The sequence below is a fragment of the Hydra viridissima genome, unplaced genomic scaffold, assembly GCF_058129835.1.
Source record: "Hydra viridissima isolate aposymbiotic clone 2 unplaced genomic scaffold, HvirCarnegie_v1 scaffold_8, whole genome shotgun sequence".
Classification (NCBI taxonomy): domain Eukaryota; kingdom Metazoa; phylum Cnidaria; class Hydrozoa; order Anthoathecata; family Hydridae; genus Hydra; species Hydra viridissima.
In genome coordinates, this window is record NW_028324307.1 from 879907 (window position 1) to 906626 (window position 26720).

Sequence of the window (26720 nt, forward strand, 5' to 3'; positions counted from 1 at the left end):
AATCTTAATACAATTAAAAACAATAAAATGATTCCTTAATCTAAATATAAACTAAATGATATCTGATATACTGTAGATTGATTATACCGAATAAATATACTAAATATTATAAATATTCTGATATACTGGATAAATGATAAAGATAGTTACCAATGATTCTTTTTGTTTCACTTAATAAATACTCTCAAATATCATCAGTTCCGCATCTTCTAAAAGGGTTATGTCCTTAATTCTAATTTTTAGAATTATGGATTGTATCCACGCCTGGTGATGCACTTTCTCACTCAATTATTCAGATTGACTAGTTTTTACGCGTTCTAAACTGGCACTAATTCCTTTAAAAAAATTCAAAAATTTAAATTGGAATGAATTTGCTAAAAATAAAATGGCGCCTATGAAACGATTTCACAATTTTGAAAAAAAAAAATTAAAACTAAGAGGACCAGGAAAACAAATCAAAAAATTTTTTCTTCAGTTTGATAAGCCCAGCTTTAGTTTCATTTCAAGAAAATAATTTAAACTCAAGTGTAATTTTGACAAACAGTTCTCTAAGTAACCTGCAAGCCGAGAATAGCGGTTTATCAGAAGAATGTTCTAGAATGCCTTGAACAACAAGTTATTAAAAACAGAAACATAAAGAGGATTGGGAAAAAGTAAGAGAAATCATTGAAATTAGTATCATTGAGAATCAGTTTTTAGCAAGTGTTGCTTAATACACAATATGCAAGAAATAAAAAAGTTCCTCCAAGTAAAGCAGTTAATCGTTGTGAAGATTTTAAATGGCAACAGTACTTCTTTTTAGAGTGTGCAACATCACATTGTAGTAGTTGTAATATGTTTCGTGTATTGCAGTTATGAAGGTAAGGGTGGTTCTACTCGAATTTATCCCCCCTCCCCCGATTTTATGATTGGTTTTGATAGAGAATTTTACGCTGATTAAAAATCATTTAAAAACATAGGTCAAAAAATCAATCAAAAACACTCTAATTTTATAGAGCTATTTTGAAAATGGCTAATTATGAACTTCAGAGATTTCAAAAATCTTTGAAGTTGAAAATACAATAGTAAACAACAAATCTTAATATTTGTCACCTTGATTTTTAAAAGTCATCAACAACCAACTTTTAATTTTTAATAATAAAGATTTCTAAAATAAGAATGTTTTGGGAATTCATCGCGTTTATTCATTATCACTTCAGTTTTTTATTAGCTGGATTCTTCTTTATTTGTCTAAAATATCTTTTAAATTTTTATGGAATAAGTTGAAAAGCTCTTTTATTGATTATAGACTTCAATGAACTTTAATACAATTTTGATTATAGACTTCAATGAACTTTAAAACAACTAAAACTATTTTTATCAAAAAGATATATATGATTTAAACTTTTGAGTTTCTTTAAATACTTCAAATTAACCCCCTGTGAATATTTGTTTTTCATTAATTTTTTTAATTTAAATTTTTTTAAAATTAAATTTAACTAATCTGTCATATAAAAGAGAACGTTACAAAAAAAATTCATTTTTTGCAAAGAATGTTAAGAAAATCCATTTTTACCACACTATGAAAGTTCGTCTTTTCACATACTTTTTTTATTTAATAATGATATTTATTTTTATTTAATTTATATTTATTTACATTTATTTATATTTACTTATACTTATTTCTTTTATTTAATAAGAATCTTTAATGAAAACATAATCAGAATTCTGTAATAAATTAAAATTTACAGGAAGGAATCATAAGTCTGATTTATTGTAGTTTTAAATTTACAGAGTTTTACATCAAAGTTACTTCCATACTTTTTATGCATGTCATATTCTTTATCGCTAAAATGTTCACCAGTTAGTCTATAGAAGAATGCTTCCTTTGGAGGTAGTTTAGTATCATTTGATTTCTCAATACTCGTCATATATTCAAATGAATACACATTCTCCGTAAAAGGGTTTTAAAATTTTCTCCGTAAAACTTTTCATCAAGATTTTTCACAGGACCATTCATTCAAGCTGCTATAATCTAAAACTATCAATAAACCATAGTTATGTTTTCTGTTTACATCATTTATTTTAAAATTTTTAAAAAGATTATTTATTTTTCTTTATTGTAAGATTTGTTCCAACATTGCAACAAACTTCTGCGCCACGTCTTCATCAGCTGTCGCTGCAGTGTAAGTGATAGTATTGCTAGAGTGTACACTATTATCAAAACACTTTATGCAATAACAAAAGCTAGAAAAAACTTGCTTTTGATATTGTTTTGTATAACTTTGTTCTGGACTTGGTTGACACATGCCAATAGATTTTTTGACAGGTTAGAAATCAGCGCATTCAATAAAAGACCCTCTAATCATCTTTTTACAACCTTTAAAGTAATGCATAGTACCTTCTTTTGGCATTGCTAATTTAACAGCTTCATTAGCATTACATTACACTTTACGTTTTTCTAATGTTTCTGTTCCTTCTGAGATGAGTAAAAAACAAACAAACAAGTCAGCATAATAACTTTTTAATGCACTATAAACTCCCTAACCGTCCCATAAACTTACATTAATTGAACTGTAGAGATGTTATTGATCCTAAATAAATCAGTCTAAATATTTTTTGGTCCTGCATTTTTGTACCATCTTAGTCTTTGTATTTGTATAGTTAGACAGACAATGCTATTCAATTGAATCTACAGTTTCGAAATGATATTTAAGATCCTTAAATATTTCAAAATTAATTCATTGTACTACATTAAAGTTAATAGCAAAAACATTTAGAAACTTTTTCAAAGCAGAGTTTTCTTATTTTATTGGTAATGCTCTTGAATGCTTTTTTTTTTTTATCTGCCTTGCTCTTCGTGAACTTTTTTAATTTGTTTTTCTGTTGCATTTCTAAAGCAAGGTTAATGTCTTTCCACTTTTTATTTCTATTTTGCTCATGAACATTATGTTACCATTGAACAATTGATCTTTGTCTTTTAGTGTGTTTCAGTTAGTCTCACTTCATTTTTCCTTTGTTTCGTTGTGGATCTTATAGGTTCATCATCGTTAAATACAGTGAAATTACATACTTCACGATTAAATGCACCACTTGCGACTAACATCAGTTTTATCAACTTGGCCTTTTTTTAGTTTTGAATAGCAAGTTAAGCATTGAATTTCAGCCGCATTAGAGTACATGCTTGAACATTCGGTGAAAAGTATCACTTTGCTCGAGTTTCAGTCCTAGAGGACTTTATTCTCTCTACTTGTTTGCTTTGATCAAAAACAAAAGTAAGAAAAAGTGTTTTAAAATTGAATGGTGCTATGTTTGTGTTAAATACAAGCACATCCATGTTGTAAAATTTCGATCTGAATGAAACAGCGTCACCATAGACATGACCATATCTTTGTTGTGTAAAGTAATGTCCTTATCAGCAGCTGCTTATCTAGCCGCGTTTAGTGTGGCATAAATGCTTTTCAAAATCACATTATCAATAATAGAAGAATTATGAAGTTGATCACTATCTTTAGCAGTTTTATATCAAACCAAAATAAGTGTAGGTGTCTCTTATGATGACTTTACAGAGTTTCTTCGAGTAAAGTTGTTGCAATGTCTTATCCTAAAAGCAACAGGTAAGTTACTTTTGGCTATCGTTTTTACTTTAGTTTAAGGTTTTCTTTTAGCAAAGGTGTTGTTTCTTGCATCCATCAATAAAATCTATCCAGTGTTACTATACCAGGAGCTGGTGCATTATCTCTAACATAGCATCTTCGTCATACTTTCTTGCAAGTGTAAATGAATGTTAAATGTCAAACACAACTTTATCATGATCTTCGCAAATTCCAAAGATATTAGATAAGGTACTTTCGAACTAAATGTACCCTTTAGAAAATGCTTTTGAGTAAGATAGGTTTATCTTGTGGCAAGACCTGTTACAGCTGCTATGGTTAATGCTTTTGATCTATTTTTGCACCATCCAATCTATGACACTTTGAAAAACCATACTGATGGTTTTCAAAGTTTCGCAATCCAATCATAATGGTACACCAGCCCTAAAAATCAATATAGTCAATCTCCTATATGAGATACTTGATATTGCTAAATCAAATCATCTTTAACTAGAGTGATTTTAACAGTTACATAAGAGATAACCTTTTCATATGAGATAACTCACGCTTGAATGAGTATGCATATCTTGAAAATCAATGTTTATTCGTATACCACCAGGGCTGTTTAGTTTTGTGGCATATTCAGGCTCATACGATCAATACTTTTACGAGTGAACTTTTTAAAGGGGTTTATGCCATAGGATCCCAGTTTTTTATGAACTGAAAAACATGAAAGTATTTAATTTTTGGTGATGAAGCATCGTTTTCGTCGTCAGGATGATGAGCTGTAAGATTTAATATTTTTGTTTAAAGATATTTACAAGTTTATGAAAGTATTCGGTATTCTTATCATAGAATATAGTGTATTAAACCATGTACTTTTAATTTTTAGGTAATCTTAGAATTCTAGTTGCCGTTTAAAGACAAAAAATTGATAGATAATTGGGGAGAACAAGTGCAAAACAATACGAAATAATAATAAAAACTTATCAAATGATATTTGATCAAATGAACTGAGATGGCTTCAAAAGGATGCATTCTGCTACATGTGTGGTCATTTCATCAAGACAAGAGGAGTGAAGTTCTTCATGCCAACATCTTAAAACTCTGTGCAACTTAAAATGCATGTTTTCGCTAACTAGATGGAGAACAAGATAAGACCAGGACAAGAATTTGCTTCTTAGGGCTCTATGAAGTCTTTAGAGGGTAAGAAAAAGTTATTTTGTTTAAATAGTGAAATCTAAAAAAGTCATTCCATGATTAAAATATGTTTATTAAAAACAAATATATTTTCTCTTTTCCAGCGTGGTACAGTACGTAAAAAAGGTCTGTAAAGCCTGTTCTTCGGAATTTGAGAAATCCAAAAGATCACACATTGTATAATTTCAGTATGGTAGATTCTACCGAACGCTGAACTCGAAGAAACGCATCATCTATTTCTTATCCAGACATTCCATTATCTATTGCACTAGTATCGCACGGTACAGATCTTCCTGTACCTCCACCTCCAGCAAGGAACAAACTATCAGAAGAAGGAAGTAGCATCTCGTAAGACACTTACGACAATGAAGAGGACTATAATCTTGCAGAAGTAGTGGTTAGCACATATGCATATTTTTCACCACGAAAAACTAGAAGACCTTATGAAAGCACTTCGCCTAACAAAGGCCAAATGCCGAACTATTCATTTCAAGGCTAAAGGAGTGAGATTTTTCAGATGAAAGATACGAGTCAAAGAAAACGTCATAGCAAGTTCTCAAGCATTATTTTAAAGGAAAATATGTTCATCAGGGTTGTTTACAGTTTTTGGAATTGCCTGTAATCTAGATGAATGGCGGGTCTATATTTACATCTTTTGCTGAAGTCTTGCAGTGCAAAGTTTCTGGAAAAGCTGTAAACGGTATCAACTTTGAATTAGGCTGCAGTGAAGGTCTTAACATAAAATTTTTTTTGAGTGTTTTAGTTAGCCTGGGTGTTGGAAAGTTGTGAATGGTTATCATAAGTATTGGGTAAGAATATTATTTGTCTATTGTTTCGTCTTGAGGTGCCCCAAGCCTTTTTAAAATTACGAATATTCAGTTTTTTATGTTAGCTTATTAATTTTTGAGCTTGTGACAACTTTTTTTTTTAACATTTTAACTGGCCTGGACATTGATACTGTTTATTGTTGAATGTTGATTAGTTGTAAATTTGTATCGTAAATGTTATGTTAAATTAATATTTGTCTACATTGTTATCTTGAGATGCACTCAAAAGTTTAAAAATTGTGAAAATCTAGCTTTTTTGCTCTTTTTTTTTTATTTAAAAAATGTAGCGCTCTATAATAATAATATTTTCTCAGCATTTGTGTTTGTGCCTCCATCTGGTGAATCAATTTGAAGTATTGCATATGGCTGACAACAACATTTAATAAATATTGCCAACATACGGGGATATTATTAAATATTTTATGTTAGTGCGACAAGAACTGACTGATGGACAAGCGAAAGAAGCAACAGTTAATGTAACTTCCGACAAAGTATGTGAAGATCTTGTGCAAATTTGGCACAGAGGATCAATACCGGTTATTTCACCTCAGCAAATAGTGGCGAAAATAAAAGATTATCATGAAAAATTCAGGACGCTAATGAAACCTTATAAACAAAGATCCAAAGACTCAAATTATCTAAATAAAATTGAATTATTCAAGAAAGACTCGGATTGTATGTTTGATATTGCAGCGTGTAAGTGTAAAGATCTGTCAACGTGCACCTGTGAAAAGATTCGTAAAGTTCCAATCAATCAAAGAGTATTCCTTGTCGATCAACGAAATGAAAAAAAAATGATGATAGGCAATGTTGAGATTAAAACAACAAAACAACAAGAACGGAAACTGAAGAGAAAACATACAGATGCATCAAGTATGTTAAATTTTAAGTGTGCAATCAGCTTGAGTGCTGGAAGTTGTGTTTTGCAACAATACTACATTTCTGATGAATGTGATGATGCTTCTAATTTAGTTATGTTGGAACATTCAGATGACGAAGAAACTGAACCTATAACAGTTCCACTACAAGCTGATACATGATTACCAAAAAAAAACTCTCAAGTGCGACACCCGCTGCCAGTATTAGCTCGTAAATGTGATAGATCGGGGGTATCGGATCGTTCAGCTCCAGCCATAGCGTCAGCTGTTCTAGTTGATTTTGGTATTATTAATGAACAAGATTCGTCTGTGGTAATTGATCTAAGCAAAATTCGTCGAGAAAGACAGAAAAATAGGAAAAGTTTACAAACTAATGCAATAAAAAAAGTTGAAGGGTTGTATTTCGATGGCCGAAAAGACAAAACCAGAAATCGAATTACGAAAGGTGATAAATTTCATCCAATAAAAGAACCTGATTCGCAATACCTGGGACATATCAAAACATCAGAAGGAACGTCACTAAATTTAACAAATAAGATTGTGGAATTTTTAGATAAAAATGAGATTGATACAAGCACATTGGTAGCAATAGGTTGTGATGGTACCAATGTTAAAACTGGATGTTGTGGTCGCGTTAATAGACTGATTGAAGTAGATTTTAAGAAGTCGATGCACTGGTTTTTATGTTTACTACACATGAATGAATTACCGCTCAGGCATCTCATGATACATCTAGATAGCGTTACACATGGACCAAATTCATTTTCTGGCCCAATCGGAAAACAGTTAAAAGAATGCGACATGCAAGTAGTAACCATTCAACCCATTAAAGGTAATGTTTTGCCAAACATTGATCCAAAAAAACTGAGCACAGATCAGAAGTACCTACTTGAAATATGTCAAGCAATCAATAGTGGCCAATGCAGTAGCGATTTGGGCAACCGTAAACCAGGAACAATGTGCCATTCTCGCTGGTTAACAACCGCCAATCGGATTCTTCGTTTGTTTATTTCAAAAGAATGTCCAGACAAACACTTGATAACACTTATAACATACATAGTAAAAGTGTATGCACTTATATGGTTTGAAATAAAGTCAAAACCGTCATGTACAGATGGGAGTCGTCATCTTTTTCAGATGATTCATTATACCAGATACTTGTCTACGAATCTGAAGAAAATTGTTGATCCAGTAATACAAAGAAATTCTTATTTTGGTCATCCTGAAAACTTGCTGATAGCAATGGCAACAGACGAAAGACCACACATTCGTCAACTAGCTCTAAGACGTGTGCTTGCGGCAAGATCCAGAAAAAATGAAACAGATACTGAATCTAGAGTGTTTAAGGTGCCGTTGCTAAACTTCGAAGCACAAGATTATACAGAAATAATCAGTTGGTCATTAAACAAACGCACAGAACCGCGAATGTTTCGATCCTTTCAATCCAATCAACTTGAAGAAAACATTCGATCTTCAGAAATGTTACAATTTCAATCATTTCCATGCCACACACAGGCCGTTGAAGGGGGGATTAAGCTTGTGACAGAAGCGTGTACTTCCTTGTGCGAACCCCAGCGTGACGGTTTTATTCGTGCACGAATAGAATCACGTTCAGCCATGAAAGTGTTCAACACAAAGTCAGATTTTAGTTTAATCAAATAGCTGTTTATGACTGTTCGACGTTGGTAACATTAAAATAAAGAATTCAAGAGTTAGGGCAGTAACTAAAGAAAAGGACAAATCAATAAGAACAAAATATATATATTTTTTAAAATTTTTTTATGCAATAGCATAAAAAAACTTAAAATTTATATATATATTTCCTTTTAAATATCATACTTTACAAAACAATATTAATTTTTGGGGCACCTCAAGATGATACCCTAAAAAACTAATATTTTAATACAGTGCTTTTAGTATCAGTATACAACTTTTGCACACCCAGGCTAACCAAATCTATGAAAAAAATTTTTTTACTGCAGCCTACTTTGAATACAAATATTTGAAACATACTATATATTAAATATGCTTGCAATCCTGCCTAAATTTTTTAGTAATGAGGACGTGAGAGAGAAAATCATTTTCGTCTGGAGCTAATATAATTTAGAAGCAATCAACTATCCCAAGATTATATGCAACAACTGCCACAAAAACCTCTAAGACCTCGACATAAACAAGTGGGAATGGCTGGGAAACTAGATAGAGAAGATATCCCAGGTAAAAGTCATGACAATCTATGTTTTTTTGTTTTTTATTATTCATTATTACTTTCTAGTTATTGCTTTGTTTTATTTACATTTTCTTAACTAAGAATGTGGATTTGAGAAAAAATCAAAGCTTTTAAATTATATTAGGAGGTTTACTTAACTATGAGGGCTTTTTGTTATCATAAGAAATACATTTCTTTCTAAATAACAAAAAATGTATTTAATCAAAATAGTTTCCATCGTTTGCAACACCCTTTCTCCATCTTTTTAACAACATAAGAATTCCACAGTAAAAAAATTTTTCTGGGTCTTAAGATATTTAGCATTCAAGACAATTTTTGACTTCTTCAAAGCAATATAAAAAAACTGCTTCTCTCCAAACGAATGCTGCATTGACCGAAACAAATGATAATCTGATGAAGCAATGGCTGGTGAATATGGCAGGTGAAGTAAAACATCCTAACATAAATTTTCAAGTGTTTCTTTTATGCATTTTTGTAACAGTGAACAAGCGTTATCGTTCTGAAAAATTACTTTATCGTGTCTTTTGGTCGTTATCTGGTCGTTTTTCTTAAAAGACTTGATTTTAAGCGATTATTGTTGAAAGCGTATGCCTGTTATAGCTTCTCCAGGTTTTAGCGATTTGTAATACACCGCACCTCTTTGGTCCCACCAGATGCAAAGCATAACTTTCTTACCATGGATATTTCGCTTTGGCGTAGATGTTGGTGCTTGAACAGGGTCACGCCACAACTTTTTTCGCATAGGATTGTCAAAATAGATCCATTTTTTATCAGCTGAAACAATTCTACACGAAAAAGATTTTCTTTTAAACCTTTAGAGCAGGTTTTCACTTATTACTAATCTTCTTTCCAAATCTCTTTTTTTCAATCCATATGGCTAGCATTTACCTTCTTTTTGGATCTTTCCAAATTTTAAAGACTTAATACTGCAGTTTCAGTGATTCCTAACGCGTCGGACAATTGTTTTAGAGTTTGACCTGATTCTTCTTCCAATAATTCTTGTAATTACAGATACTCAAAAATTTTTGGCTGACCAGGGCGCTCCCTGTAACTTGGATCAAAATCACCACTTTTAAATTGTATTGTATATACCACTTTTAATTCCAGCATTCGTATGTTCTAACAAATAGAGCTTGCTGTTCATAACTTTCTGCAAGCAAGCGATGACTTTCAGCAGCAGAATTCTTTTAATTAAAGAATAAAAGTATGTCGCAAATGATCTTTTAAAGGCTCAAAATTGGCCATTTTTGGTTGAAAAAAAGATTTACAAAATAAATTATGCTAACTTTTCATGATTAATTGTTAAATTATAAATTAAAATGCTAAAATCATTTTTAAATTTAAATTTTCTGCTATTTTTAAAGCCTTCAAAATAAAGTTAACTTCCTAATGTAACTTTTAGAAATTTGCAAAATCGTAGCAACGAATTTTTTTAGTTTGTTGACTGATTATATAAACGCCAACATTTTCTACTCTTTCTAAAACTGAAATTATAGCAAGCATATCTTAGTTGCATCAGAAAATGATTAAAATAAGATAAAGATTATATCAAAAAGTTTAAAGTTACGCTTTTCTGAGAAATTAACATTCTTCAATATGCTGATTTGTTTACACTTTTAAAAACACATAATCTAATTATCTGAGCGTAGAAATTATGTTGAAGTTTGATGAGGTTTTACAGTATTTAACACTTTTATCAGATCTTAGCACTCAATTTTTTCTTCTTGAAAATACACATACAAACATACAAACACACACAGATATATGTTTATATACACAAATAAATGTATCTATTTATACATACATATATTTTTTCTTTTACATGTAATTTTTACCTTCTAAATTGGGTTTGATTGCTGTTCGTTTGCTTAGGCAAACCATTAGCAAAAATTTTTAAGTTTTTCAGGTGTTTTTCTTTTAATTTTAATTACTTCTCTACTCACTCCTTATTCTTACAGATTTATTTTATAATCCTTGTTTGCTTTTGCTTGGTATTCATAAGTGGTCTCTTTATTGTTTGTTATTACAATCAACATTTGTGTGCTATTTTAGAATCAAGGACATATATTGATGCAGTGATTTCAGCTGTTTGTCAACTTTTTACTGATCCACTTTAAAGATTAAATTTTTTAAAATTACCTTGATGTTTCCTTGAGCTTCAATTTTGGTCAAGTTAGATAAAAAATGTGCTCTCAACAGAATGGTTAACTTTTTTAAACATTTTCAACATTTTTCACTGAATAATGTAATTAGCCATTTTTTTCTTTTTAATATTTGACATGATTTGAACATGAACGTTCGTTATAGTTTTAAAATACAAGAATGTTTTTCAAATATAGACATGTAAACATGATAAAACAAAGTTATCTTTTAACACAATAAATATAAGCCGATATAAAATATATATATATACATATACATATATATATATATATATATATATATATATATATATATATATATATATATATATATATATATATATATATATATATATATATATATATATATATATATATATATATATGTATATGTATATATATATATATATATATATATATATATATATATATATATATATATATATATATATATATATATATATATATATAGTGGACCAGTGAAAAGTTGCCGAATAGCTGATGAAACACTGCGTCAATACACAGAGGTTGTTAATGAATGTGAAGCAAAAGGAAGGGCAGATTGCAAAAAATACTGAAAGGGAATAATAAGTTTCCTGTTATTGGTTTGTTTAAGACATTGCTTAAGCAAATAAATTGCCAATTCATCAAAATATATACTAACATCAATGGCAATTGAGAAGATAAATAATATCAAACTGCGATAAAAACTTTTCTTTTTATCAACTGGTTTTGACAAGGCTGTGTGTGTGTGTTTTCCTAGTCATAGTTATGCCTTTACCACAACAATATTGGTTTCTTGTTAAGTAATGTAGAGACAGATATTGAGAATATAACTACGTCTAACTAGATTATACAGTGTAATAATTGCAATTTTAGAGTGCTGTTGTCATGTTTTCCAATTGTTGCTTTCGATGACATTAACGACTGTTTCATGGTCACGTTACTGCAAAATAAACTGAAACATTATTGCTACTTTATTTTTTTCTACTTAATTTCAATTACTTTTTCAAAATTTTTTTGTAACCGGTCAAATATTTTAAATACGTTCGACAGTAATTCATCAATTATGGTTTCAAAGAAAGGGTTTATTTTTCAGGATTATTCGTCATATATCTTGAAGCAATATTGACAATAAATGCATATTAACCCAGCTAGCACACAACGTTGAAACAACGTTGAAACAACGTTGTAACAACGTTGATCAACGTCGATCAACGTTATTTCAACGTTTTTTCAACGTTGTGTGCTAGCAGGGAAAAGCCTTAATTAAAATTAGAAATGTTGTTGTAAAATGATGATGATGATGATGATGATGATGATGATGATGATGATGATGATGATGATGATGATGATGATGATGATGATGATGATGATGATGATGATGATGATGATGATGATGATGATGATGATGATGATGATGATGATGATGATGATGATGATGATGATGATGATGATGATGATGATGATGATGATGATGATGATGATGATGATGATGATGATGATGATGATGATGATGATGATGATGATGATGACGATGATGCTGAAAAAGGTGATGGTAAAACCAAATTAGATGCAAATGAGGAAATTGATGATGAGAACGATGGGGCTGATTGTGCTTTTAATAATGATTTATCAAGGCAGATGCACTTATTATTAAAAGCCAAATCATATTTTTTGACTCAATTAAACTTTTTTTTTCATATACATGCAACAGTCAACATAGTTAAAGAGAATTTGTTTTAATGCTGTAAATCAAATCTTCAGGTAAAATAAGCTCTTTACATTTTGGACATGTTTCATTGAATTGGTCAATCTTTATACTTTCCATAAGACAGAAAAAACAAAATAAGTGTTCATATTTTTTTAGAGTTGCTGGTAGTTTTGCACTCTATAATTTTTGCATTAGAATAATTTTATGCTTTAAAACACCGTCAACAATAATCGCTAACATGCCCTTAGTCCATTTTGGATTTCCTTTAGGCTTTCTCAAAATCTACCCGGTTGTTAGCACACCACCATCCATTATAAAATAATTTAAAAGCTAAAGTGCTGCGAGGGTAGCGCTTTCTTTTCACAACTTATTTTAATGTTAATTTAATTTTTGTGAATGAAGGTAAGGGTAAAGGGAAAAGGGAAGGTTTGGGTTTAGGGTTATCTGGATTAGGTATATGGTTGGGAACGATGTTGATGGTTTGAGGAGTACATGGTTAGGTAAGGGCGAGGTTTGGGAATAGTTTGGTTAGGAAAGGGCAAGGTTTAATCTTAAAGGGCTAAACTTATATTCGCCGTCCTCAGTATATTTTAAAATATGATAAAACTAAACATTTGTTCTATTAATGTGTAATGGTAGCACTCTTATATTTACAACTTTTATATAACACAAATAATATTCTCTTACGCTAATCGTAATGTTCAAAACTGTTTTATCAATAACTCCTCTTTAACCCTTCTGGCTTTAAACAAATATCCTTCTTCTTCTTTTTTCTTTATTAATAGCAGCGAAACTTCTGTTTACTTCTCTGCAAACAACTTTTCTTCTGCCTTCTATTTATTTCTTTTACTACTTTTGTTTTACCAACAGTTTCAAATTCTTCAATAATAAAAATTTTCTTTCTCTAAAATTCTTCTTAAAAATCTTTCTTAAAACTCTTACTTCTCTTTTTCGCTCATATAAGAAGAGGACCTTTTTCCTCCTTCTATTTCGTTTACTCAATTAGAAATTCTTCTCTGTCTCTTTTTGTTTATCAAGAAGTCCTTCTAACTCTTTTCATTTATTTCAGTAGTTCTTCGTAACTCTATTTTCATTTATTTCAGAAGTCCTTCGTAACTCTTTTTTTGAGCTTTTATAGTTCTCCATCATTATTTGTTTCGTTGCTATTTCTACTTATCATTAATTTACTTGACAGGTAAATAGGTCTCTGTGTGTACGTCTTTTTTTAATCATTGTTTTTTTATTTTTTGCTTCATTACGTTTTATCCGTGTTATATTTTATTTATACGGCATGGTGATTAAGTCTCTGCATGTAGGTCTTTTCGCTGTTTTTAACTTTTGGCATTTTTATACCTGTAAATAGACTTTGATTCGAGTCTAATATAAAACTTTTTATTGTTATAACATTTTTATGTAGTCATTATTCCAAAAATATTGCATTAATGTGCTTACGCTTTTAATTATGCAAAATTTAGTTTTACAATGTTGTTGGAATAAACGATATGGTAAAAGCGAATGTTTAAAAATATGCTTATTGCTAATATTTTTAACATATTGTTAAAATAACCGCTTTTATGTGACACTCTGGTACGTTTCTTACCTGATTTATTTAAAAGTAAATAACCAGACGTCAAGATTTTTGTTAAAACTTTTTTGCTGTTTATTGCAAGAATACAGATAAAAGTATAAAAACCAAATTATTTTTTTCTAACAGTTTTATTGCTTACATCGCACAGCGAATCAAGATGATTAAAAAACGATAAAATTTTAATAAAGTTCGATAAACATTGTAAACAAACATATTATATCTGGAAATAGTAGTTTTTTGGGTCGAAGAGTTCAAATTTGTTAACAAAATTATTTTCTGTGCGCACCTTTGACGAGTAGATTGAACGTATATGCGTTCATTTGCGCTTAAGCTTTGGCTACACGCAGAAAAATAATAATAATTAAAATTTTAGAGTTTTCAAGCAATTTCAACATTTTAATTCATTACTCTGCTTGATATTTGTATAAAAATGGTTTTTAAAGGATGTTGATACAAACAAACAAAACTTTTTTTCAGATTTGTTATGCTTATTTCATTATTTACATTGCAATCATTTTAATAACTTCATCTGGTAATGATTTTCCCTGATAATTCTTATGTTTTCAAAAATTTGTTATTTACTTGTTTAAACTCTCCAGTACATCCTCCGAACATACCCCAATTAAAAAAATTAGTTTATGTGATATAAAAGTACGATACAGTAGCTGTTTGTGTACAGTTGGAGGGAAAGCATAGCAGCAATACAAAATCACTTAAAGTTAAGCTGTTTTATCCAAATGACTTTTCACTTTTTTGATCTCTAAAACAAGAGTTTTTAAAAACAAAATGTAAGCTTTTATTTTTTTCACCACCAGCATTTGCACTTTTTGCAGAGCTTAAAAATAGAGCATGATGTTCAACAGCTAGTTCTTTTACTTTTTCACTTTTGCTCTCCAAGGACCTTCCATTATTTACAGAGCTTTCCATAATCAAATGGCTTCTTTTATCGGTCATGAGGTTTTCTTGAAGCAATTGATATTCTTTTTCTACAAATGAATCAAAATTTCAACCATGTTGTTTTAGCTTTTTCTTCACTTTTGAAATAAATGTAGCTAAATTTAACTTATTTGCTAAAATAGGAGTTTTTTCATATGTGTAAATTAAATTTAACTTTACTTATTTTTTAGGCTAATTTTTTAGAATAAGACCTTTTTATTTTTTTGTTTTTATGAATCGCCAAATAGATAAAACCATTAATATATATAAAAATCATTTTTTATACTTTACATAACGTTTTGCTTTACACTGCTTAAGGTTTTATGTTATTATTTCTTTGACAATTATCAAATTAAGTTTCTTATAATGTTGAAGTAAATAATGTCGCTTGTTTGTTACAGGAGGAAATACTGAAGTTGTTTAGTAATTTCAAATATGTGGCACTTATCGAATAATAAATCATTATTCCAAATTGACAATAAACTTTTAAGAAACTTCTAAGTAGCATACGATGACAAAGCTATGTTTCTTGAAATTATATTTGATATATTAAAACAAGTTATTTAAGTAAAAAACCTTGTTTTCCGCCATTTTTTAACTGTAGTTTATATCAAAACAAATGAAAATGGTGGGAAACAAGGCTTTTCTGGATTCGTTGACATTAATATTTCCATATACCATTAATAACTCCATATACCGCAGGTGACCGCAGCAATCCCTTTACATAAAATCATATTTCTTTGGATCTTGGTGGAACATTTTTTGAGCTGATATTTAAAATAAAAGAATATGTTTATATTCAATTTTATTTTATAAAATTCTTTTTATTTGAACAAAATAATTAGACTTTATTTCTTTTTTTTTCAATACCTTTGAAATATAAAAAGTTGTTAAGTAAACATAGACTTTAATTTATATTTTAAAATCTCTCATTTTTCAGATTTCTTTGAAAGTTCAAATAAACTTTTTAACTTATTTTAAATATATAATAAAAGTTTTACGAAAAGACTGTTTTTACATTTTAAGTATATCATTGTTGTAATTTAATATTAGTATCAAAAGGGTTCTACATTTTCAAAAACGTTGTGAGGGGTTTATTACCGTTTCTTTATGTTGGTTTGAGTCACTGTGCATCGTCTGTAGGCAAGCTGAGCATTTTTATATTCTGCCCGAGACGTAACAGTCCTTTGAGAACAGCCCGAGTAGCAAACAAAATTGGGATGCCACAATTGGCTAATGTTGACATTTTTTACAAAAGGTCTGAGTTCCGCCCTTTTTTTTTTCGTATTTAATTGCTGATTCCGAAATCCATCGGAATACGTAATTTACCCATATAAAATTTTAAGATTTAAATAATACTTAAAACAAAAGAACTTCGTTTTAAGTTTTTTCACCAAATTTCAGTTTCTCTAAAGGTTATTGAAAATTAGGTGATCTATTTTACCTATAAGATTATAAATGTCTCTGAATTTTGTATGTGAAAAACAGAGGAAACATGGGAGCTGACAGGTATTGTAGACATCCCTCGTTCTAGAAATTCATTAAAATTTAGTGACAGTGACAAAAGTAGCAAATTCAGAGCCAACTGAGAAAATCCTAGGCTCAGCTACAAAAAGCTCACCCAAATATGCATCAAATGCTGTTCAAATCAAAATGAAAGCAGTGAATTCGTTGAAATAATGTGAACAAAAAAAGGTATTGGGTCTTCTATTGTAATAAAAATCGCTTTCCTGTCAACTTTTAATTGATGCAAAAGACAAAAACAGTGCAAAGAATATTCCCACATCTCGTGGCTTAGCTTTAGCTGAAAGTTTTCCGCAGCGTTTGGAAGCAGTTATAAAGCAGAATAATAACCCAACTTAATATTACAATAAAAAGAAGTAAAGTCTAAAAAATTACAATTTTTTACAAATGTGTTGATCTGTTGCCAAAGAAAAATATGAATTCGAAAAAGATTTGACAACCACAACAATTTTTTTTGGTACAAAAGAATCTTTTTTGTGGTATTTAAGTTCACAACAGAAAATTCACTTTCAGAAAAGTTGAACAAACTATTGTTAGAAACTGTATGAACCGAGCTTGAATTAAAACCTTGAACCGAGCTTGAATTGAAACTTTGAACAGAGCAAAATTTGAAATCAGATTTTGTCTATTTTACAGTTTTTAAATAAAGGATAATTTAAATGGCGCAGTTATTTTTATGAATTCGTCCGGGTATTTTTACATTTAAGAAGTGTGATGTATGACATTTATAAAAATGGTTTCGTACAGGATAAAACAACGCGTTCCAACTGCTAAATTATTTTAAGAAAATCAGCATTCTGTAAAAGTGGATTTTATGGCTTTCATAATCTGCCGTCTGAAAGCACTATTTGTTGAATTGTTAAAAAAGTTCAAAAGACCGGTTCGGTGAAAAACTAAAAAACTGAAGAATACAGTCGTAGCGGTTGTTCACAAGGAAATATTGATTTGATTCGTGAAAGTGCTGAAAACCCTGAGGTATCCATTAACGACGTTTAAAACAAATTGGTGTTAGTTTATCAATAATTATACACAAGGATTTTGTGTATTATACACAAGGATTTTGCTTTGCAGGCAATTTAGGTTCAAATAACTAAAGCCATTAGGTCATTTAAAGGTTCAAATAACTAAAGCCATTAGGTCATTTAAAGCGTTGTTCATTTGTCAATTTCATTAACGAACAACCAGCTGATGTAAGTTGAGAAAATTATTGTATATGAGGAAAATCCACGAACTATTCTAAGAAACCTATGCATCCTAAACGAGTCACTGTTTGGTGTGCATTACATCCAAGTGGTGTAATTGGACCTTAAAAAATGTTTCTGGTTAAGCTGTAACTGTTTATGAGATCAATATTGTTGGATGATAACCGAATTTTTGTTGTCTAAATTAATGAATATTGATCTAGAGAACACTTTGGTGTTACAGGATGGCGCAACACCTCATTTTACTATTAAAAAAGTCACTTTACCACATTTCCTGGACTTTTTATCAGCAAATATGGTGATGTTAATTGGCCACCATGATTATTTGATTTATCACCGTTGGATTATTTTCTTTGGGGTTTCATGAAAAACCAGATCTGTAAGATTAATGCACAATAATCAATTGTAGAACTTTTAACAAAAATGTGGACGCCTATAGAACTGTAAGAGGCCATATGACAGATTATTTTTTGTGTATAAATGTCATAGCTATTACTTCAATAACCAATAAAGTTTATAAAAAATGAATGGAGTTTATGTTTTATTTATTGTTAAAAATAACCGCGTAATTAGAAACACCCTATAGAACTGAGAGTCAAACTTCAAATAACTTTAATGGTTTAAAAACTTGGTTCTATCTACAAAACCTTCACATAACAGCAAACCTTTTTCTTGAGATTGCAAGATGGGAATCGTTCTTTGTAAACTCTTGTGCACGTACAATTCAGAGATTAAACTTGATTTTTATTAAACCCTTGTGCACTTACAATTCAAAGATTGCACTCGTTCATTGTTATTATTGATTGAGTGATTGTTATGTATTATTTCTTTTACAAAAATATTATTGCGTGGTAAGACGTGTTACTTGAGATCAATGACTTGTAAGAAAATAATAATAACAAATTACCGATATTTTAAATATTGTAAACTCTCAAAATTTAAATTATAATTACAATTTCACAATTTATATGACTCTGAATATAATTACTTAAATTATAAACCACCTTAAACAAAGTAATAAAAGGTTTACAAATGTTGAAGAATTATTCAAGATACAATACTACACTGTAAAGCTATTGTGCATCGGCAACAATAGCATTCAACATTCTCACATTCCTAAATGTATTGAGATATACGTTTGCAATCACGGTGAAACCAACGTTCACACACACACACACACACACACACACACACACACACACACACACACACACACACACACACACACACACACACACACACACACACACACACACACACACACATATATATATTAGGGTGGAGCAATTTTCATAACAAAAAAGTAAAAGTTTTAATTTAAATTAACTGAGGCACGGATAGTTGCATATTAAAGAGAATAGGAAAGTATTTTTTTTTGATTTCTTCAGGTTCCTCCATGAGATTAAGTTTCAAAAAAAAGATCGATTCATTTTAATGTTCATATTCTTTTTTTTTACGGTCGAATAGACATTTGATTATCATAGTATATCCCTATATTTGCTAATTCGCTTCAAACCTAATTCTCTAATATGTATTTTTTGTCCACTAACATAGCCATGAAAAGTTTTTCAGGGTGACAGAAATAGGCATTTCTTTGTAATACTGAATCAACAATATTCTTAAGGTCGTCGGATAAGTAACAAGATTTTTTCATCATTCAAAAAAAATGATCGGATTCATAAATAAAAGTTGGTTTCATTTCTGTTTCAAACCAGGTGGCGGAGTATACTTTAACAACATACTTGTTCAAAATTTTGAGATCTTAACAAAGATTTATTGTGGACACATATAATCTTAAAATTCTTTTTGCTGTTAACATCGTGAATATGTGATCTTTCCAGGATCTCTCATTGACAAGGAGATCAATATATTACCTCTTGAATTTCCATCGCAAATGTCAAACATGTATTTCTGATCAGCACTTAATTCTTTTGGATCAATATTGAAAGTTCCACTTCAATAGGTTCAAATGAAACGACGGATGGTTTTTCTCAATTTTCTAATATTTTTCCTATAGCACCTTTAAATCCTGTAATATTACTTATTTCCCCATATAGGTGCTGAATCAGATAGTGGAGAGGTAACTAATTAGTGTGTTTTAAGCATATAAGCCACAGTATGAGGCGATCAAGAAATAATCCTAGTAAATAACACCACTTTTCCATTCTTTATTTGTAACAATACCAACAGCTTTTACTTGCTCTTATATAAAACTTTTTATTTGGATTCTCTAAAACTTGTCCTCTTTTTTATCCTGATGAAATGTTACATCCTATTTCCATTTAAAAAATATTCCTTTTACTTCAAAATGATCATTTCTTGTACATTCTTGAAACTGTAATCTTCAATTTTTTTGTCCTCTTCTTATTTTATCAACTATTCTTCATGGATTTTCTTTTGTTACAGTATGAAAATCCTTTAAACTAGCAAAAAGCAACCCGTAATACGGGTTATGGTCGGTCTGTTAATTTATGGTGGCTGTTTTCCACAATTTAAAGTTGCGAAACCATAACTAATACCCTTTTAGAAAAATGCCTTCAAATTTAAAAAATTAAACCATCTGTATAATTAAAATAAAAAGTATTCGGAGGTAAAATAATTTACCAATTATTTAACATTATTTGAAAAATTTAAAACTGACATATGTCATATCAGTGTAAGGCAGAACCATTTTCCTCGACACTACTAAGTTCAAAACAATACGTTTTTAGTTACTGACAGAAAATAATAACACTTCATCATGCTTTAAATTGACGAAAAAAGCTAAATTTTTGTTATATTTTTTACAACATGAACTTTAATTAATAAGAGTAATATAATGCGAACGTTAATTATACATGAATTATTAATTTTTTGGTATCGTCTTGATACATGTTTCTTTAAAAAAGGAAATTGTCTTTAAAACGTTAAATGCACACAACTAAATAAATTAATTAAAAATAACTGAACATTTGACCATTACTATTTATGGCACTAATCTGACCATTTTTATATATGGCCTCTTTGTTTCAACAGTTTTTAATAAACGGTAATTTGTTACCATTTACTAAAAATTCCTTTTGTTACTCGAAATTTAATTCTCTTAAATATTTTGACACTAATAAAGGATCTCCCTTCCCCGTTTTTGCCTTAATGGTGGTCAGGAGAATAGAGCTATTTTTATTAAGAGTAATCAAGTTTTTGATGAAGACCTTTTACCAGAATAATAAAATGTGAAACAATGATTTAAGAATTTAACATATAAAAGAATTTTTCTTTCCTCAAAATTAAGCTAATTAATTAGTTAAACACCGTATAAACTCGATATTTGACAAATGCGCAAAACTACAATATTCACCCCCCGTTTAAAAAGATCCCCTAAGTTACGTACAACAAATATTATTAGGCATAAAATAGAGAAAATTAAAAAAAAATTGAACTAATTGCATCTATTTATATCATTTTAACTGACAAAAATTTACAATAAAAGGTAATCAGGTTTTCTTTTTATAAATCGTATAAATGCGTCAATCGTAAATCTTAAAGAAAAAAAAAACCACATAAAAACTGAAAATCGATTTACCTATTTATAGTAACCTATTTTGACATGGCAGTTAATAAAAACATTTATCGAAAATGTAACTATAAAATCTGTTTCGAAGTGCAAAGGATTAACAATACTAAAAAAAAAAAAAAAAAAAATCAAATTAAGATATAAACTGCATTTTTAGCATGTTGGCTTTTAGTAAATAAAAGCAGTAAGTTCCAATAATGAAACTACCTATTGTTTATTTTTAACAATAGACACCAACGTGAAGCCAAGCAGTCTATCAACACAAAACATCACAACAATAACACATAACAGTAGAATATTTACACCCTTGATCCTAAAATACAGCGAAAATAACAAACCAAATTAAAATATGAAAGGCAAAAGTAGAAAACCAATTTAAACTTAACTACCTATTTCTCTTTTTACTAAACATATAACTACATAAAAGTATATTTGTTTTTATATTCAATATTAGTTATTCAATTTACTTCAAATTTAGGACATGAAAACACCCTAGATTTAAAGATCAAGGTTGCAAACTCTCCCATACACATTACGCAAAACATTAACAGACATTATTGTGTTTCCAACACAACCTAGCTCTAAAGCAGTAAAACCACCTGACACTAAATGCTGCCAAGTCACACCTTTGCTATAAGTACACCGCTTAGCTGGCAAGGTTATCAATCTTGCTCAATATAATGCCAACTCGCACCACTTTGAAAACATGGAAACAACATAATTTAAACATATATACAGCTATAAACAAATAAGGTTTCATATAACACATATAAACATATTAAATGACAGGTATATTTATCAAAAACTATGAAAAAAATATTAAAGTAATAAAAAAAATATAACATTATTTGTGTAACACTTTTCACCTACCATACCTTAAATGAGATGTTTATCAATTTTGAAAAACAAACTGTTAAATGCCCTAGTTCTTGAACATGCAACATATAGTTGACCATGAGAGAAAAATGGTTTTTTGAGATATACCCCAAATCTATCAAATGTTTGACCTTGACTTTTATCAATTGTCATTGAATAAGCCAATCTGACAGGAAACTGACGACAATTCAGAACAAAAGGTAAATTAGAATCTGATGGAGCCAACTGAATTCGAGGAACAAAAACCCATTTACCACCAGAAACACCTGTCAAAACCTCTGTATCAATATAATTATTTTGAAGAGCACAAACTTTCATTTGAGTACCATTACATAACCCAGCTTGGAGATCTAAATTTCTAAGTAGCAAAATTACACAACCAATTTTCAATTTTTAACAATGAGGTAGCATACCTGAAGGAGTTAAGCTGTTCAAAAACTCAACAGGAAAGTCATTTCTTTCATTAAGGTCATCAGTATCAATTTGATCAGCACGTAAATAAGTTTTGACATCACCCGGCAGACATTCAAGCACTTCTTCATTGATTGATAATGAATCAACATTAGTTAGTGTTAAAATCACGTGTTTAGAATAATCATTTTGATCAGCATCTCCAAAAATCTTTTCAACAACTGTTTCATTTTCTCTAATAATGCACTGATTTGGTATTTTAATGCATCCTTTAAAAGGATCCTCCTCTTTGACAGGTATTGTTCCATTCCCAAGTTTTAGTAGTCATTGGGAAAATTCACCTTCCCCATCTTGTACTCTTGTATTTTCAGTTAATGCAAACTTCTGCACCCATTGCCAATGCAAAGAACATTTTACTCAAAATTCTACTATTTCAGCTGGTTGTGTTTATACACAATTCTACTATTTCAGTTGTTGAACATTTTCATCAAAATTTTCTAGATTTAAGCCAATAAACTCATCAATAACAGGCAGATTGTAATCAGACAGCATTTTACCACTTTGATTAATAATCTTTTCAATTTGATGAAGAGTAGCTTGTTCAGCTATTAGAAGTGGGATTAAGCGGTGAATGAAATCTTCCATCATAAAAGCTTTGCATGTATTCCAGAGATGTAAAGGATTGTCAGGCTCACAAAAGGTCAAAATAATTGAAAACAACTGTCTAATTTGCTTTGGCGTACATGTTAAAACCGCCTCAGAAAGAGTATTCTGCCATTCAGTGTCATCTTACAACAAACATTTCAAAAACACATGCTTCACGAAACGTTTCAAGGACAATACCATTAACAGTACGCACATCCTCCCAAGATGTTGCTCCTTTTGCTTGCAAAAGTAACAGTTTAAGAAAAAACAATTCTCCAGTTGGATTAACTTTATACATTCTTACTATCACCTTATTACCACCCCTTTGTCTAACCTTCCATTTACAATGTTTATCATCAAATATAAAGTGATAAGGAATGTCTACATAAGAATAGCAATGTGCTCTTTCATATTTAGTATCAAACTTAAACCATGCCGTTAGGTGCGTATCACGTTGAGCTGCACCATCTAAAGCCATTTGTTCTGCTTCTTCTCTAAAATACAACAATTGATTTTCAGGTAGATGTTAACCAAGTCACAGCACTTAGAAAATACAGAAACAACATAATATAAACATATGTACCAACTATAAACACAATAAATGCGTTTAAATATGTATATAAGGTTAAATATATTCCTTATATACATATTTAAACACACTTTTAAAACAATTGTATAACACATTTTAACACATACACAAACAGTAAAAAAACACTTTACATTATTAAAAAAACATTATCATAAAAACACATTGATAAAACAACTATAAAGCACTTATTACCACATACACATACATATCAAAAAAGCATATATGCAAACAATAAACATGTGCAAACAAAAATTTTAAAAATGATGAGAGAAAATTTAAAAAGATACAAAATATATATTTACAAACAATAATCTTTACCTTCTTTTTTTTTTTTTCATAAGAACTGTAATCCTCATAACAAAATTTAACCGTTACATACATTAACATGTGACATGCGTTGTCAGTGTTGGCTCAAAATTTTAATTTATTTTTCTAAATTTTCTAAAAAAGAACAAAAATAGTTAATAGCATCACAGAAATTTCAAAGTATTAATAACCCTTTTATGGAAATAGCATTAACATAACTTTGAATAACATCCATACCCCTATTTTCTTTCTAAAATGTAAAATAATAAAAATAAAACTGCTAAAAGAAAAACTAAAACAAACAAAATCTAAACGATTTAAAAAATTAAAATCCTTTCTACTTTATCTAATAAAAATTTTAATCCTTTCTACTTTATCTGATAAAAATGTATATATAACTATTTCATATACTTACTTCAATTATAATATGATATATAATTGATTAAGATGATTCTTTATGTAATATATCTAAACTAATAATTAAATTCCAAAAGGAAAACAGTTTTAACTCGCTCAAAAGATCTTTCTCCAATGGCCGCGTTCATTTAAACAGCGCGTTCTTCCAAAGCCTAGTAACTAATTCAAAGCCTAGTAACTAATGACGAAACGTAGGATTTATATTATGATAAGTTAAAACCATCTTTACAAAAACGTTCATTTTAACAAATCTGTCAAAACGTCCTAACGTAAATATTATTGTTTATCCCAGAATCCTCATTTGCTAAATGACAAGAAAACTTGCAAGTCGTACATCACTGGCAATTACGTTATATTTACGAAACAAGTTGTTGTACTTTTATAAAACTTAAAAACTAATCAGATTTTAAAATTTAGAACTTTAATTTAAAATTGAAATCTGTAAATGGAAGAAGAAAAAATTTCAGATTTGGAAGCTTTGAAAAAATTGTTGAAAATTTGTGAAATAAATGACAATGTAATAAACCAAATAGTTGAAGTTTGTCAGTCAATAGAAGATTTTTATAAAAACGTAAATGCCTGGTCCAAAATGGTTGAAGAGGAAGAACAAATAAGACTCATCAAATGTGCCAATCGTATTCGATATGCAACTATTGAAGCTGAAGAATATTGTGAATTAAATAGTACTCGAGAAAGTGGTACTTCCTTTGAAAAGTACTATGCTTATGCTGAAAAGTATGGCGCAGAAGTTGATCAAGAAATCAAAAAATATAAACAACAGATATATAAGTTGGCTTTAACACTTTATTTACAACCAAGAAAATTAACTACAGCAGTCAATGTAGTTGCTGGAGGTACTATAGTTTTTGCCGGTCTTAAGGATATTGTTCTAAAAATAGTCAAGATTGCTGAATCAAATCCAAGTGTAATGAAAGGCATTGGATCGTCATTGGATGAAGTTATTGGATATTTCGCCGAAATTAAACTGATATCTGCAATAAAAGGAAATTTAATATCTGGTGCAATTTGTTTTGGAATAATGACCGTTTATAGTGTAGGTAAAAACGTTTATGGTTATTATAAAGGTGAATTAAGTGCTAAGCAATGTCTGACATTGATCGGTATTGATGTTGCCGCTAATGCAGCATCGGTATTAACAACAACAGTAGTAGCTACTTTGGGTAGTTTTTTAGGCTCACTAATTTTTCCCGGTATAGGGACGATTATAGGAGGAATTGTTGGAGGACTGATTGGCACTATGATTGGAAATAAAGTTGTCGATCCTTTAGTGAAAAAAATGTTAGCTGGAGCTCATCTAACTAACTCACAAAATAAAGATTCAGATTGTCAAGCACAAATGAAAACACTTTATGATGAAGCGCTTAAAGATTTTAATGTAACTGATAAAGCACCAGCCGATTTAGTAAAAACGCTTCGAAGGAAATACATACTCTGTTTTCATCCAGATAAGCAAGATTCTTTAAATGACGCACAAACTCAAAAGTTTATTCACTTGGAAGCGTGTTACAAAATAATAGAAAGTTATAGAACAGCTAAAGGCACTTGGAAATAAATTTAAAAAGTATATATTTTTCTTTTAACTTTACTATAACCTATTAACAAACTTAAATAATTTGTTTCGGTTTTACATTTATAATTTGTATCTCGATTGTACTGTATTGTTTTATATATCACTGCTTAAACATTTACATTTATGATTTTTCTTTTGCCTTTTTTTTAATTTATTGCTAATATAAAATATAGAAATGTCAAAAATGTATGAACGAGTATTGTACTTTGAAAATGATAGTATACACATTATTTTACGGGTTTAATTATGTGTATTATTATATATAATGATTAAGTATGTGTATTATTATATATATTGATTAAGTGTATTATTATATATATTGATTAAGTAAATGTATTATTATATATATATTGATTAAGTATTGGTATTCCACTAATCATAAAAGTACCCAGTATCTCATATGCTTTGCTCACACATCTCTGGGTCTCGAGCTTTTAAAGCAAGCTCTTTAGCCACTGTGCTAGGGCTGCTAGATATAATAAAGTTGATTACCTACCTGTCTATGTTCATGGGAGAAGAG

The 26720-nt window shown here is 29.7% G+C and overlaps 2 protein-coding genes across 7 annotated transcripts; one reads left to right on the forward strand and one right to left on the reverse strand.

The window, feature by feature from the left end:
* Positions 1-5988: 5988 nt before the first annotated feature.
* LOC149884422 (uncharacterized) lies at positions 5989-6639 on the forward strand (the record flags this gene model as incomplete). The annotated part of the gene is made up of 1 exon (XM_090096074.1): positions 5989-6639. A coding segment is annotated over one exon (651 nt), but the record flags the coding sequence as incomplete, so codon positions are not given.
* Positions 6640-21225: 14586 nt separating this feature from the next.
* Positions 21226-24732, reverse strand: LOC149884423 (uncharacterized). 6 transcript variants are annotated; one of them, XR_016455134.1, is made up of 4 exons: positions 24608-24732; positions 24205-24327; positions 22241-23791; positions 21226-22061 (listed from the first exon to the last, which is right to left on the reverse strand). XR_016455134.1 is itself a non-coding variant. In XM_090096412.1 (3 exons), exons 2-3 carry the CDS (start codon positions 24240-24242, stop codon positions 23437-23439), a joined length of 393 nt encoding a protein of 130 aa, XP_089952538.1. In that variant the 5' UTR covers positions 24243-24327; positions 24608-24732; the 3' UTR covers positions 21226-23436. The 6 variants fall into 6 exon arrangements, 2 of the variants coding, with proteins under 2 accessions (XP_089952538.1, XP_089952537.1); XR_016455135.1 differs by lacking the exon at positions 24608-24732 and having other exon boundaries at positions 21226-21471; positions 24205-24596; XR_016455133.1 differs by lacking the exon at positions 24608-24732 and having other exon boundaries at positions 24205-24596.
* Positions 24733-26720: the final 1988 nt, after the last annotated feature.

Excerpts from the sequence above, each read along its gene's own strand:
- LOC149884423 (XM_090096412.1), bottom strand. The coding sequence starts at position 24,242 with ATGAGGATTACAGTTCTTATGAAAAAAAAAAAAAGAAG. Across the intron at positions 23,792-24,204 it reads ATGAAAAAAAAAAAAAGAAG|AGAAGAAGCAGAACAAATGG; the intron begins GTAAAGATTATT and ends GTTGTATTTTAG.